The sequence below is a fragment of the Argentina anserina genome, chromosome 1 (genome assembly GCF_933775445.1).
Source record: "Argentina anserina chromosome 1, drPotAnse1.1, whole genome shotgun sequence".
Lineage (NCBI taxonomy): Eukaryota > Viridiplantae > Streptophyta > Magnoliopsida > Rosales > Rosaceae > Argentina > Argentina anserina.
Window position 1 is genome coordinate 8,131,670 of NC_065872.1, and position 16,188 is coordinate 8,147,857.

General features: G+C 36.7%; 1 protein-coding gene across 1 annotated transcript; it reads right to left on the bottom strand.

Moving 5' to 3' along the window:
• Positions 1-11,128: 11,128 nt before the first annotated feature.
• On the bottom strand, positions 11,129-12,346 carry LOC126801059 (uncharacterized). The gene is made up of 3 exons (XM_050528516.1): positions 11,861-12,346; positions 11,578-11,763; positions 11,129-11,410 (listed from the first exon to the last, which is right to left on the bottom strand). Exons 1-3 carry the CDS (start codon positions 12,344-12,346, stop codon positions 11,129-11,131), a joined length of 954 nt encoding a protein of 317 aa, XP_050384473.1.
• Between the last annotated feature and the right edge of the window lie 3,842 nt (positions 12,347-16,188).

The window sequence follows — 16,188 nt, forward strand, 5'->3', positions numbered from 1 at the left end:
AGTGCAAGTACACCGATAGTGCAAGTTCACCTGAAGCAGGTTGCTATTGTTATTTTCTGCTGCATCACTACTGATCTGTTGATTTTTTTTTTACAATGGGTTCTGGAACAGAAGAAAGGTTTCAGGCCAATGATGTTCATAAGTTTGAAGTATCTGTCAAGAATTCTGAAACTAGTTCTTTTGGTGGGGCCAAACTCAATGGAACCAATTTCCGTAAATGGAAAAGAATTATGACAGGTCATCTCAGAAGCACAAGATGGGGCATGTAACTGGGGTAACGAAAGCCCCTGGTGAAGATGATGTTGATGCCTACACTAAATGAGAAGATGATGATGGTCTTGTAATGTTGTATTATTCAAAGCTATGAATGATGATATTGTTGACTTTGGAGAGGCATGTGACACTGCGCAGGAAATATGGAAGACTTTGGAAGACCTCTATATTAATGAATCTTATTTCATACAGGTTCATGAGTTAATGTGCACCGCTTCAGCAATACAACAGATTGGGCAACCAGTGGCACAATATTTCACCAAGCTGAAGAATATTTGGGCTGAGATTGATATGAAACGTCCTTGCAAGATTAAAAATGAGGAGGATATTGTTTGGTACCAAATGGAAAAAGAGCTTGAACGAGTTCACTATTTTTTTAGAGGTCTTGATGTAAAGCATAACAGTGCTAAAAGAGAGCTGCTCAGAATGACAAAACCCCTAGCCTAACCATAACTTTCACATATATCCGTAAGGATGAGTCTCAGCAGGAAAACCTTAATCAGACACAAGTTGAAGTTTCTAGCCTTACTGTTCAGGCAAGATCTCTAGCACCACTCCTTCAGCAATCAAATTTAGTTCCACTTCATAAGCAAGGACCACCACCAGGCTTTAAGAATCATCCTCGTCCTCCTTACTCTTATTGCAATGATATTGGCCATGCCCGTGAGACTTGTTGGAATTTGTATCCGCATCTTAGGCCTAAAATGCCTAATTATCGTCATAAGGCAAATGCATCCATTCAGTTGGTCCAAGAACCAGATATATATGGTATGGTCGAACATGATCATCATAAAGGCGGAGGAGCAACACCCACAACATCAATAACTGGTTGTGGTAAGATTGGTATGACTTTAAATATTTCTAGCTTTGTTGGTACTGATACATGGATTATCCTCTTCACCAGTACCATATGTTTCTAATGCTAATGGTGAGGCATTCCCTGTGTTAGGAAAAAATTCAGTTCGTATTACTCCCACAATATAACTTCATAATGTGCTATATGTACCTGTTTTATCTAATCATTTGATATTTGTCCCACAACTGAATACTGAAGCTAAATGCTCTGTGACCTTTTTTCTCATGTATGTGATAGTTCAGGATCTTCTCACCGGGGAGTTAATTGGTCGGGGATATCTGAGGGGCAGGTTGTTCCATCTGGATCAGACATACGCAGAGAAGAAACCAGGAGCACAGTCCCGGACCGCGTTAATCTCCACTTTTAATAAGCTAAGTGAAGTTTGGTTATGACACCGTCGCTTATGGCATCAATCTTTTAGTATTAACAAAAAATCCATGCCTACTTGTTTATTGGTGTGGATGAGTCAACTTTACGTTATGAAACATGTGTTTTGAGCAAGAGTCATCGAGCTACTTATTCCCCTAGTATTTATAGTAAAAGCGTTGTTCCTTTTGAATTAATTCATTCTGATGTTTGGGCACATTCGAAAGAACCTACTATGTCGGGTATGAGGTATTATGTGTCATTTATTGATGATTGCACACGTCTTTCATGGATTGTTCTTCTTAAAACCAAGGATGAGGTTTTTCCGGCTTTTCACACCTTCTATACCAATGTCCAAACACAGTATCATGCCAAAATTAAAGTTATTCGTTCTGACAATGGGAGAGGGGAATATGTGAACCGTGTCTTTCAAGAATTCTTTCAAATACATGCTATTGTTCATCAAACAACATGTCCTTACACACCTAAGAAGAACGGGGTATTCGAAAGGAAAATTCATCATTTACTTGAAATGGCTCGTTGTCTTCTCTTTAGTGCCCACATGCCTAAATATATTTGGGGTGATGCTGTCATAACCTCTGCCCACCTCATTAATTGTCTTCCATCTAGTGTCCTCCATGGAAAATTTTCGTATGCGGTGCTTGGATCTCATATCTCCTTACCCCCATTTCATAATCTCTATGCTCGTGTTTTTGGTTGTGTTGCCTTTGTCCATATTCCAAAAAGTCAGAGGTCAAAGTTGGATGTCTAGGCAATACTTTGTGTGTTTGTTGGCTATGGAGAACATCAGAAAGGGTATAGGTGCTATCATCCACGTACCAGGAAATACTATGTCATTATGGATGCTACTTTCTTTGAGGACATGAGCTATTTTATCTCTTATGATACTGTGTTTCAAGAGGAGCATTCATTTTTTAAGAGCTGTATCGTGAAGAGGCTAAGATAGGTTCATTTGAGATCACTGATGCATCAGCTCTGAAGACACCACCAGATGATTCTGGTACAGTTGCTTCAAAGATTTAGGTACCAGAAGCTGACAATGCAACTGCCCCTCCTACCTCCCCTGCTGTTACTTATATCCCTGACCCATGTTTTCCTAGTACAGAAGATCACTCATACGAGGTTAGTCACTCTATTGGAGTTAATACTAGTGAGGCTAATAGTAGACAATATACTCTACCAAATAGGTCTACTCGAGGTCAACCAGTAAAAAAGTATGAACCTACCCTTCAGGCCAAATGTAAGTATCATGTGGCTAATTTTGTGTCCACCAAAAGATTGTCTAAGTTATATGAATCATTTGTAAATCAAATATCCGTTATATCAGTACCTAACAAAGTGCATGATGCATTGGGAGACCCAAAATAGAGGAAAAAATGGAAGAAGAGATGGAAGTATTACATAAGAACAATACTTAGGAGGTTGTATCTCCACCACATGGAAAGAACGTTGTGAGATGTCGTTGGGTATTTAAAGTGAAGCATAATTCAGATTGGTCAGTAAGTCGGTATAAATCACGCCTAGTAGCGAAGGAATTCACCCAGACATATGGCATAGACTATGATGAGATATTTACACATGTTGCAAAGATGAACAATATCCGGGTATTGCTTTCTGTTACTGCTAACTTAAATTGGCCACTTAGACAATTTGATGTCAAGAATGCATTTCTTCATGGAAAACTTACAGAGGAAGTGTATTTGGATCTTCCGCCATGAGATGTAGCTGGTTCTCCAGGTAATTTCATATACAGATTGAGAAAATCTTTGTATGGTCTTAAACAATCACTTCGTACTTGGTTTGGAAGGTTTTCACAATTCATAAAGAAGATTGGCTAGAAACAGAGTAATTCAGACCACACATTGTTTCTCAAACACCAACAAGGGAAGGTAACAGCCTTAATTATATATGTTGATGATATAATAGTTACTAGTAATGATACTGTTGAGATAGATAGATTACAAAAGCAGCTAGCCATAGAGTTTGATATGAATGATCTAGGTACACTCAAGTACTTATTGGGCATTGAGGTAGCCGGGAGTGAGGGTATCTATATGTGCCAGAGGAAGTACATCCTTGATCTACTGGCATAGACAAGTATGTTGGAATGTACACCTGTTGACATGCCTATTGAGCAAAATCATCGTTTAGTAGAATATCCAGATCAAGTTCTTACTGATCGAGCTCATTATTAGCGATTAGTTAGGCGCTTGATATACTTGACTCATACCAGACCAGATGTTGCATATGCAGTAAATGTGGCAAGCTAGTTCATTCATAATCCGAGTGGGCATCACATGAATGTTGTTGTGAGAATTTTAAGGTACTTGAAATCAGCTGCATGAATAATAGTGATGTTTTCTAAACATAACAATATTTTTGAAGTTTGTGGCTTCACATATACAGATTGGGCTGGAAGTATCACAGATAGAAGATCGACATCATGTTACTTTACCTTTGTGGGAGGTAATCTAGGTACATGTAAAAGCAAAAAACAAAAGGTGGTGGCACTGTTTAGTGCGGAAGCTGAGTATAGAGGTATGACTCATGGTCTGTGTGAGTTAATGTGGCTGAGAAATGTGATTTATGTGTCAAACCAAAAACTACTATGAAATTGTATTGTGACAACTCGACATTAATTGATATTTCACAAAATCTGGTACAACATGATCGCACTAAACATGTTGAGGTTGATCGTCACTTCATAAAAGAAAAGTTTGGTGCCAATATTATCAGATTTCTTTTTGTTCCTACAGAAAACCAGCTGGCAGATATATTAACTAAAAGTGTTTCGGAAAAGACCTTTTATGACTTGCTTGACAAGTTGGGCATGATTGATGTGTATGCGCCAACTTGAGGGGGAGTGTTAGCTCAACAACTTCTTGACTTATGTAATTGTTAGCTCAACAACTTCTTAACTTATGGACATATTGTATTTATGTAGTTATAGTAATTGACTTTTGTGTGAAGTGTTCATATTAGATAGGTCTCCTATAAATATATGATCTGAACTTGTATGAATCACAATAATATATTATATCTGATTGTTTAGAGAGAAAAAAACTAAATCTAAATCCCACCTCCCTCTCCCTATCCCCCTCCTCTCCTACCCAGATAAGATCCCTCCGGATCTTGATTTAGGGATTGAGGGTTGGGGGCGAGGCACCACTTTACCCTGTCTTTTCTTCAAGCTTTTTAGCCTGGTCTGATATCTTGTACCCTCTGTTGTGATCCTTCAGTGATCTCTTGTGTACAGTATGTGGTTATTTGTTGGCTTATGTCCAGATTGGGAGGACCTCGTTCCTCAATTGTCCTTTTTTTTTTTCATTTTGTCAATCAATCTCATATCCTTCCAAATTTGTGCTTACCTAAGTTCAATTCATCTCATCTGCCTCTACCCATATCACTCAGGAGGAATTGTATGGCTGCAAGTCTAAAGTGCACGTCACTTACCATAGGGAGTCTAGGTGTTCTGTGCGGTTGGGTGCTTCACCCTCCATTCTTTCGTCGGTGTTGTTCGTGTTCGTGGTCTGCATTCTAGCTCTTGGTTATATCTCGATAGTTAGAGTTTTCTCTTGTTTTATATGTCTATGGTAGAGAGAATTTGGATATTGGGTATCATATGATGGGGGTTTCGAGATTCGATCAGAACATGAACATCAATGTAAGCCTGTGCAATGCAATTTATGCTCCATGGCCGACAACCTCTCATGGATGACAGCAGCTTATGTGGCTGTAGTACTTTTGCTAGGGTTTTTCTGTATTCTTTGGGTCTTTTGGGCTCATGTTCTTAGTTTTTAGTTTATTTTGTAGGATAGTCAGCTATTGCTAGGCTCTTGTTGAGACTAGTTGCTTGATTATTATCCTATTTCCTTGTATTGCGGGATTCCAGATGTTGTCGGACTTGTTGGGCTTTGTCCCTAAATGAAGTGGTTAGAGGTGTAAATGAACCGAGCCAAATACTAGGTTGTTCATATTCGATTTGTTTTTATTTGATCGAGCTTAAGTTTGGCTAAAATTTGATTTTTGTCTTTCATGTTCAAGCTCGGCTCGACTTGAAGAAGCTCGAGCCGGACTCGGGTTGGCTTTTTTGATTATGCTAACTCAAATTTGATCGAGTCGGCTTTAATTATATGAAATTAAAATTTTAAAATTAAGAAATTAAAAAAATCAAAATATGATGTCATAGCATCACACAAAATCTTTTTTATTTGTAATAAACTAAAAATTGTTAGAGGATGAACGAAACGAGAATAATAACAACGTAATGGAACAGAAAGTAACCTTTTATTGATTGATAATGGGGTCTATATAGACATCATAACCACAATCCCGTAGGATTTAGAGTCTTAATCTATTATAGAGATGTGAATCTAACAAGAAATCTAATAAGGCTAAGACACACACAATGGTAGAATAATAATTCTCCTATAACACTCCATATTGTGTCGCATACCGAGGTTAAATGGTGCACACATCGTTGCCTCGGTAAAAACCTTGTCAAGCAAAATAAAAGCCTCTTGGGTGAAAAACAAAAGGTTGATTGAAAGGGAAAAGAGCACAATGCACCATCTACATTTGATAGCATCATGTGAGGTAGACTCCCCCTAAAGTCTACGAAACAACTCCTTCTTATTAGTGTCATAATCATGTAATACAAAGAACAACGTATACAACGTTTATTACATGTTTTTCTCAAAAGTAGTCTTAGGCTAATGATTAATCATTAATCTTGTCACATATCCTTAAATCATACATGTATACTTAGCCAAACTTAGATATTAGGAAACAAGATTGCATAACAACTCAAAACAAGAGTTTATAATGAAAATCAGATTCTCGGGTAGAATGACATTCACCCACTTAAACGGCCAAAACAACTCAAAACAAAAGTTTATAATGAAAATCAGATTCTCGGGTAGAATGACATTCACCCACTTAAACGGCCAAAACAACTCAAAACAAGATTACATAACACTCCCCCTTGTGTCGCATGCTGAGGTTAAATGGTGCACACATCGTTGTTTCGGTAAAAACCTTGTCAAGTAAAATAAAAACCTCTTAGGTGAAAAACAAAAGCTTAATCGAAGGGAAAAAGAGCACAACACACCGTCTACATTTGATAGCATCATATGAGGTAGACTCCCCCTGAAGACTACAAAACAACTCTTTCTGATTAGTGTCATAATCATGGAGTACAAAAAACAACGTATACAACGTTCATTACATGTTTTTCTCAAAAGTAGTTTTGGGCTAATGCTTAATCATTAATCTTGCCACATATCCTTAGATCATACATGCTATACTTAGCCAAACTTAGATCTTAGGAAATAAGATTGCATAACAACTCAAAACAAGAATTTACAATGAAAATCAGATTCTTGGGTAGAATGACCTTCACCCACTTAAACGGCCATAACGTTTTCATCATAATAGGTATTCGTGAACCGTAAATGTTCTGGAAAGTAGACACCCGTGGCTTTCGAATGATATAAAGTTCACAACCTAATTCGACCGAAGCAGTTCACAGTGCTCTGTCGAAATTTACTGACTTGCAAATTCTCGGACATAACTGTCATATTTTTCTAAAACGATCATAACTCACTTAATACGAGCGATATGAACAAATAGTTGGTGTCCCTGGAACATAGACCTTTTCAATGGTACCAAATGAAACATATTTCATTGAGTGAACTGTCATATAGGTTTTGTTGAAGTTGACCTACAAAACTGGACAGATTCTGATTTGTCACGTTCAATGTGTTTTTCACGAAGGAATGGGGGAATGGACCAACGAAGGACTGATTTTGTTCCAAGACAGAACCATATGCATCCTCTACACTGCCAGTGTTGGCTGCTACACCAAGGCGTACGTTAATGTTGCTGGAGCTACTGGCGGCGTTGGTGTGGATAGGATTTATATTGGTACACGAAGTGTAGAACTAAACCCATGTCAAAAGAGCAATGCAAGTCCAATAACGATGCATAGGCGCATAGTTAATCACATCATAATGAAAGCAATATTGTCCCAATAGCACTTACATGTATGAATCTATAGCTCTTCATCATCTATACTTAGAAGAAATCGAGAATCAAGTTATGTGAGAGATAACAAGTTCTTTGCAAGTACTTGTATGAAGTGATTCCTTAGTAATATAAGGCTACCGACATTGACCTTAGATTCTTTGTTGTTACTCAAACGTTCTTAGAACTTCACGATTTTAATTATTTTGGTTTAGATACCGATATTCATAGATCAATTAATTGAGAATATAGTTAAGTCGATACCGACATTTCGCTTAACATGACAAGTAAGCTAACGTAATACGGTTAATGACCTAACGACATTGACTTAACTGTGAGTGCATTCATATATAATTATTGACATTGTTTTGAGGTGATTGAAGCATATCTAGTGGTAGAGAGAAGTTCATAACTATTGTTTTCTCATATTTACATCCATATATACTTTTCAATATTCTTTTTAGCAGTAGTTCTGTCTTATTTATTTTTGTTCACCAATCAAACCAATTTCGAATACCCTCAACATTTGTTTGGTAGTCCGACACTGTGTCGAGATAGAGTGTCTTTAATTTCGTAATTTTTGGTTGAGTCTAGATAAGTGAATTAATTAGGTTTCCAATCCTAGGTCGAGTCTGCCAGATTTCTGGTTTACGCGTCTACTTGTGTTTTTAAATCTTAGTTTCACCAATCGTCTGCGGGTAATAATCCATATTTGTTATTTAGTACATTGATATAATTGATTTGATAATATGGTATCTTTGTAGGTGCTTTTGCGCCTATCAAATTTTGGCGTTGTTGTCAGGGATTGTTTAATTCTAATTCTAAGTTAGATTAGCAAAATGACTAAAAATAATCATGCCAAAACCAATAAGACAACAAAACTGAACTCATGATTCAAAGAATCTTGAGTTACATAAAGCTACTACTGTATGCAAGAAAAACTATGTCTGCAGGCTAACAAAGCTACTGTCGAAGGACACGACGAACAATTCCAAGCAATACCCTGTAGGACATTGTCAGAAAGAGGATTGAAAACAAAGAGTACAATCCTATCGAATATATCACATGGAAATAGAGCTACATTCTTCAACTTATGAGTTGGAAAAATATGGTATTGTAGTAGTTGAATACCAAACAATGAGGGTGGTAAAAACCATCCAATTGGTGCTAGTGGTTACTAATAATAATAAAATCGTTTGAGCTATAAAACGACTTGGACAAAACCGGAAAATTGACCGAAAAACCATGTTAAAATAACTCAATACCAGGTGAAATATGGACTAGGAAATCGTGGCAGCAAAAACTGTGGGAAATATGCCGGAAAAATGACGAGAAACGACGAAGAACTCACCGGAAACTGGCAGCGCTGATTGCCAAAAAACAGCCGGCATCGGCCGGAGGTGGCTTGTATGGAAGCCGAAGCTGCAGGTCCCACAAGAGACGCTGGCAGGAACCGGATGTTGGCATCGAAAACGCCAGAAAATGGCCGGAAGACAGTCAAAACGCCGGAACAATAACCGGGTACGGCAAAAAACGACATCAATTTTAGACGTTCCGAGGTCCGTTTTCCAAATTTTAAGGTCCAGATTCACAATGTAGTGTTATTGGGGTCCCATGTAACCCAAAAGTGGCTAATTTAAAAACCACGTGAGTTGCAAACATTGATTATTCATGCTAGGTTTAAGGCTGATAAAATTTTCACGAGTTAATCTTATAAACAAGGAATACGAGAAATTTTATTGAATATGCAAATATCGTCGGAGTGGCAAAGCTCAGCAGTGGCGACGTTGGGTGGCATCGATGGCGGAGCTCGCAAGACGAACGTCAAAGAAGAAGACCTAGGTCGGAACAACGTCTGAGTGTTGAGGCACGCAGAATAATGGCGCTGGTCGATCTTGATCGGTGGTCTCTCTAATGACGGCGGGGCAGCGTAGGGGAATCGACCTCTGCGGTCGGAGAAGAGGAGGGGTGCCCAGATCAGATCTCTGGGTGCCCATAACAGATCCATTGTCTGTTATTTTTCTTTTCCGACAATAATTTGTCGGAAACTAATTTCTTTAAAACAAAGAAATAAAGAGGTTGCCTCGTCGCTAAGAAACAAAGAAAAACGATTTTAGGGCTAGGGCTTTATTTTAATGGTGGTGGCCTCGTCGCTCAGACACTTAAGAACAAAATGCATGATAACGTGTTGGAAGAGGAACGAAACGAAAATAATAACAACGTAATGATACAAAACGTAACCTTTTATTGATTGATAATAGAGCCTATATATAGGCATTACATAACCACAATTTCGTAGGTTTCAGAGTCCTAATCTATTACAGACATGCAAATCTATCTCTAATAGGAAACCTAATAAGGCTAAGACACACCCAAGTAGGGGTGTAAATGAGCCGAGTCGAACCGAATATTAGGTTGTTCATGTTTGGCTTGTTTTCATTCGATCGAGTTCGAGGCGAGCCAAAATTTGATTTTTGTGCATGTTCAAGCCCGGCTCGGCTTGAAAAAGCTCAAGCTGAGCTTGGGCCGGCTCATTTTTTTTGATGAGGCCGAACTCGAATTGAGCGGCCTTGAATTATATGAAATTACAATTTTAGAATTTAGATATTAAAAAGATAAATTTAAAATCTAATGTCATAGTATCACACAAAATCCTCTTTATTTGTAATTGACTAAAAATAACAAATCAAACTTGTTATTGAATTTAAAATCTTTAACTAATTATTCTAGAAAGAATCAGTTCTTTCGAATTAATATTATATTTTAATATTATTTATATATATATATATATATATTATTTTTATATATAAATTATACTATATATATACTATAAAAGTTAATAAGTTAAAATTTGTTTATTAACGAGCCGAGCTTTTCAAAAGCCCGAGCTAGCTCGCGAGCTAAACGAGTCGAATAAGCCAAATGAGCTGAATTAGAGCCTACTTACAACCCTTAAGCTACACAAGGGTATACTAGTAATTCTCCCAGAACAAAAATAACAAATAAAACTCATTATTAAACTTAAAGTTTTTAACTAATTATTTTAGAAAAAAAACATTTTAATTCTTTCTAATTAATATTATTTCTTATATAAAAATTATACTTTATATCTACTATAAAAGTTAATAAATTCAGCTTAATTAATAAACGAACCGAATTTATTAATGAGTTAGACCAAACTCACAAGTTAAACGAGTTGAACGAGTCGAATACTTATTGTTCAAGGTCGGGCTTAATATTGAACTTAAAATCGGCTCATTTAACTTTAAGAACGGGCTAAAAACAGGTATAAGCATACTTACAGCCCTATGATTCATTTTTCAAAAAAAAAACTAACAGTTATGAGAAATTCAATCCTTGATATTACTAAAAATTGGTTTTGCTAATTGCTGCCTAATGGCCGCAATTCTTTGCTGCGGAATCTTGCTGACTCAGCCAACAGGATCCGGATCCCCGCAGTCAAATCCTGAGGCTCCGCTGGTAACTCCAAAAACTATTCCAATATTTAATCAAAACTGACATAAACAACCAGTAAGTATACAACTTCGTTTTACCAGGCAATGACTAAACAAATCCATCTCAGTTTCACTAGTAAGTGCACTTGTTCTTCAAGGCAACGGCCATGTTCATCTTCTTAGGATCCATAACTACAGTGCACTCGACTCTCCTGTTGAACTTAGGCCTCACCAATCTTCCCAAAACATTAGCCCTCGATCTCACCTCGAACTTCAGTGCCAATGTCAGTGGTTGAATAGGTGCACCGTTCAAGCTTCCCAGAGTTGCTCCCCCACCGTAAAGTGGAATTTTGTTCCCTATCAAATTAACTGTAATCGGCCTCTGACTCTTTCTCGATTGGTAAAAAAAATTTGTCTGCAAAACCCGATAACCAAAGCTCTCAATATAGTTCGTACGAGCATTGTATAAAATTGTAAATCATATGATGGTGTACAGTGTACCGCAATTTTGAAGTAGTCTGGGCGTCTGGCAACGTAAAACGTGAACATTTAAACTAATGCTTATTATGAACATTTCCATACCATTCCGCTGGCTACGGTGAGCTCGAAAAATGAGAGATCAAGAGAAGTTGATTTGACATGGACGCCGAAAAATGTAGCAGTGTTGCGGAATGTGAACTTTACGGTGGAATTCATGGACACCATGTTGGTAGCCACTCCTGAGAAATCCTCCCCGGCTTGAACCAGAAATTGATCAAATCTAATGCTCTGCAACCAAAGATACGATAATAGCCACAATACTATCATCAAATCTAGCCAAACAAGTAACATTTTCTCGCGAAGATTATGGTATACAATGAGTTACCTTCATAGTGATAACAGGCTTCTGTGCCCTACTCGCACCCCATAGTATCAAGGAGAACACAGTAAAAAGTGCAAAGAAGCCGAAGATGAAAGCGAGAAAGTAACACCGGCGGGAGAGACCATCGTTTTCGTTGTCATCATCGAGAAGGCCCTCTTCTTCAATAGAGTCGAACTGATCCTTCCACGGCCTCCACCCCTTGCTTTGGGGTCCACTGTTGTGTTGCTTGCTGCTCCGCGAGCCGGAGAACCGGGTGGAGGCGGACTCGCGCGAGTGGGGGCCGAGGGATGAGTTGGAGTGGGAGTGCGGCGGCGATCCCATCGGGCTGGAGTGGAAGGAGTTGGTGGTCTTCTCGCCATCATGGGAGTCCCGGGAGGGGCTCTGCACGTAGTAAACTGCGCCACGCTCGCTGCTTCTGCGTGGCGAGCGCCCGGGGGAGGAGTGACTGAGGCTGCTGACCTCCGAGTCAGTCTTGGCCAGCACCGACATCGTTGATGATATGAGGCCAGAGTGCTTCAATTAATTCCTTTTGGGGAGAGTTGAGAGATGAGAAGGGGAAGGGAGTTCATGAAACTGACGAGTTATAAGAATCGTTGAATCAACGTAAGCTGTAAGGTAGTGCACGTTGAGGTTTGGAGTTCTTTATTCTGGAGGTAAGATTAATAGGGAGGGAGACTCAACAGAGAGCTCTCTGCCATTTGCTAATTTTCTAGTTTTAAATAATAACTAAATGATTTTTCAATGAACTTTGTCTACCATGATGGGTCGATGGTGCAGAGAGAATTAATTGCAGACGAGTTTTTATTGATATGAATCTGAGAGCCATAATATTCAAATCCTGATCAAGGTTTACCAAAAACGAATAATGATAATCGAACCAAACGATCCTGTCTGTTTTACTTTCCTTAATATGTTCTTATTTCTATTTTTTTCTGGCCCTGCATAAAATTGAAAATGACACTAGACTGATAGTGAAATTTACTTTGTACGAATTGGACGCTGTAATTGTAATAAAAAATAAAAAATTGTTGGCTTAAAAAATTTGGATAATTTATTATACATTAATGTATATTATACATCACACATATAACGGTTGACAACGAATTTTTTTTACCATACTCACAAAAAAATATTAACCGTCAGATGTGGAATGTATAACAATACACTATAATTTTCATTAAAAATTTAGGTCTTAAAGACTTCAATCTTATGTGGCGTATTTTGTTTTTTAAATGTATGTGGCATATCTTGTCACATAGACCTGTCACTTTTTTATATACATCATGTTATGTCATTTTTGAATAAATAACAATCATACCTTTCACGAATTTAATGACCATAAATTATTCTTTTTTATATAAAAATAATGTTTTCGTTCTATTGTATAAAACACATTTATTTTATTCATTTTTTATAATCATTCCAAAATTTAATCACCAAAATGATTTTAAAAATGTGAATTCATATGTACATATACATATATATACATAAACACATATGTAACTCGTTCAAAAATAGTTTATATATATATATATAGGGATCTTCTATTCATACTTCCAAAATTGGTATTTAGACCTCCCTAGTAATTAGATTTTCGATTTACTTTGACATATAATTAAAATGATATTTAGACCTCCCCAGTTTTCCCAAAATGCCCATAGTCCAATAAAATCAATAAAAGTCTGGTTTTTTACTTTAACATTTCATTCAAACTTATTATAATATATTGAGTCACTGAAACTTGAATAGAATCAATATAATAAATTTATATACGATTCATAACAACAAACAGACATATCATAATAATCTAGAAGAATAAAAAACTAAAAATTTAGAAAATAAACGTCTACAAAGTGAGATAAAATATGTGAATTATTGAAAACGATAATATCATAGTTTAGCTAGATATTCTTTCGTTTGAAATTATTATTGTAAGAAAAAAAATTGAGAAATCAGATGTATTGTATTAATTATTTGTTTTAATGTTTATTTTTATACTTATCTATATTGTTAATTTCGTATATGTTGATAAAGTCAACACCAACTTTAAAAAAATAAGAAGTCTAAGTAATATTTTATGAGATATGAATAGAAACTCATATATATATATATATATATATATTCTCTTCATAAAGAAATTCGATAAGAGTATTTATTTTCATATGGTGGTAATATAGTTTTTTTATATGATTAAATCTAGTCATAAAAGTAAAAGAAAAAATATTTTTCAAAAAATATATTAGTCTCGTCAAAATTAGAAACAAATCGCATGAAAATATGGTAACTACCATATATCTCGAAAAAAAAATAAGGTATTTCTATAATAATTGTTTTAGAAAGTTCAAAGTGAAATCTTAATTTTTTTATAGATTAAATAGGTAAGAACTTATCACTAAACTAAATTGATGAAGGATATGATTGTTTTTTACTAGATTATGATATGATATAATTTTGCTTAGAAATATGATGTGTCCAAATGATAAGACATGACACATAAGATTAAGACATTTGGGGTCTAAATATTTGAGGCCCATATCACTGATCTTCTAAAAATTTGGAATCTGGAAACCTAACTACTTCAAGTAGATTTGTTCACATATTTGAAACATTACGTTTGTGCCTTCCATAAACATTACTTTGAGAGTGTATTCGGTGCTTCAGCGGTGTGCGGGCACCAATAGCATGTGCCTCAACACGTGACCTCCTTAAAAATCCTTTGTTTGTCTTCGTCTATTCACAAATCCGAAATCCAAACCCGAACAGCCCCTAACCCGAACCCGGAACAGAAATGCAAACCTAGCACCGCCGCCCAATTCCGACAATATGTAATTGTAGATCACCGCACCCGGGTCGCGCCTCCATCTTTCCATGCTTGCCAACCCAACTTCGGTGCTTATCCATGACCCTATGGGTTTTATGTGGTGAAGCGTTTTGCTTGGCTGGGGTTTAATTCGGCCTGGGTCTTGTGAAGTGGAGGTAGATCATGCTCTACTCTCATGTATCTATCGTCTCCATGACCACAGTGTAGATTTCTATTTGATTGGAATTACTATCGCCTTAGGAGATAAGAGGGGAGATGGAGACAGTGGTTGAGCGGGCTCGATGTAGGAAATAAAACCAAACAAGAGAATCAAGGCATCAGTGAATGAATTGATGAGATCAAAATAATTGAACCCTAAAACAATCCCAACAAAGCCACCATGAAGTTGGGTTGGCAGAGCCATCACCACACCTCGTATATTCCGACTGGGTTTATTCCACTGATATGTTCGACACAAATAATTGTCGGCATCTATTTTTACATGTTAGGTTTTTTTAGTAAACAATTTGTTGACCGTTAAAGGCTGGTAGAAATAAAAGAATCTGATGACTAATGATATTTGTCTCCATAATTAAAGGCTGAGATTATCTTGATATGAGTAAAGTATTTAATGGTGGTTGCACACCGTGGTGAATAGAATCTGTTCCCCATTACTTTGGATAAGAGATCTAAATCTCTTGGTCCTCTTGGATGCCTGATACACATTGATCATGGTTCTATTAAGTTTATGGAGATGATTATATTGATTGATTTATATCTCCCAGGTGTTGATCTATCCTAGTCTTAGTAGGAATCATGCCTTTATACAAAGAAAAAGCCGACTTTTTAATCGTTCATTGGGAAAGAAAAATAGAAACGTATTAATAGCTATATGCATGTATGTAATCCAACTCCAATTAAAGTGTCATCTTGACTATGAAGGAAACAAATTTCAATATTTTAATTTTCATAGATTTCTTTATAATTTTGGCATGATGAAAGACATATATATACAACCCCTTGGTTTTTTTTTTTTGGGTCTGATCCCCTTGGTTGCTCATTTTCACCATAACCATAGACAACTTCAAAATGATCAAGTTTCCTTACCCTCCTTGTCACAGCCTAGATATATGAAGAAAATTTTCAGTACTCCGGAAGACCACTAGACATAGCCCAATGGTACTCCGCACCAATTACATAATGACATGTGTACAATCTAAATACATCAGAAACCCACCGTTTTATTTCTACATTCTACCGTCAAAAGCACAAAAGTCGATCATGAACAAACCCAGAATCCCAGATCTAAATCACTTCTTGAATTCTATATATACTTTTTGTGAACAGGAAAACACTAGAAGTTTATATACCTTTCTTCCAGCCTTTTAACTCATCTTAGCATTCATTCAAGATCTGGAGCTTTTTTATTCGGTCTCTAATTGTCTTAAACTTCTTCGATTCTCTCAGAAAATCATCAAAGCTGAAAGATATTTATGCGATGAGAATAGTAATCAACCTAACATCCCTGAGC

Excerpts from the sequence above, each read along its gene's own strand:
- LOC126801059 (XM_050528516.1), bottom strand. The coding sequence starts at position 12,346 with ATGTCGGTGCTGGCCAAGACTGACTCGGAGGTCAGCAGCCTCAGTCAC. Across the intron at positions 11,764-11,860 it reads AGCCTGTTATCACTATGAAG|AGCATTAGATTTGATCAATT; the intron begins GTAACTCATTGT and ends CTTTGGTTGCAG. Across the intron at positions 11,411-11,577 it reads TCACCGTAGCCAGCGGAATG|ACAAATTTTTTTTACCAATC; the intron begins GTATGGAAATGT and ends CGGGTTTTGCAG.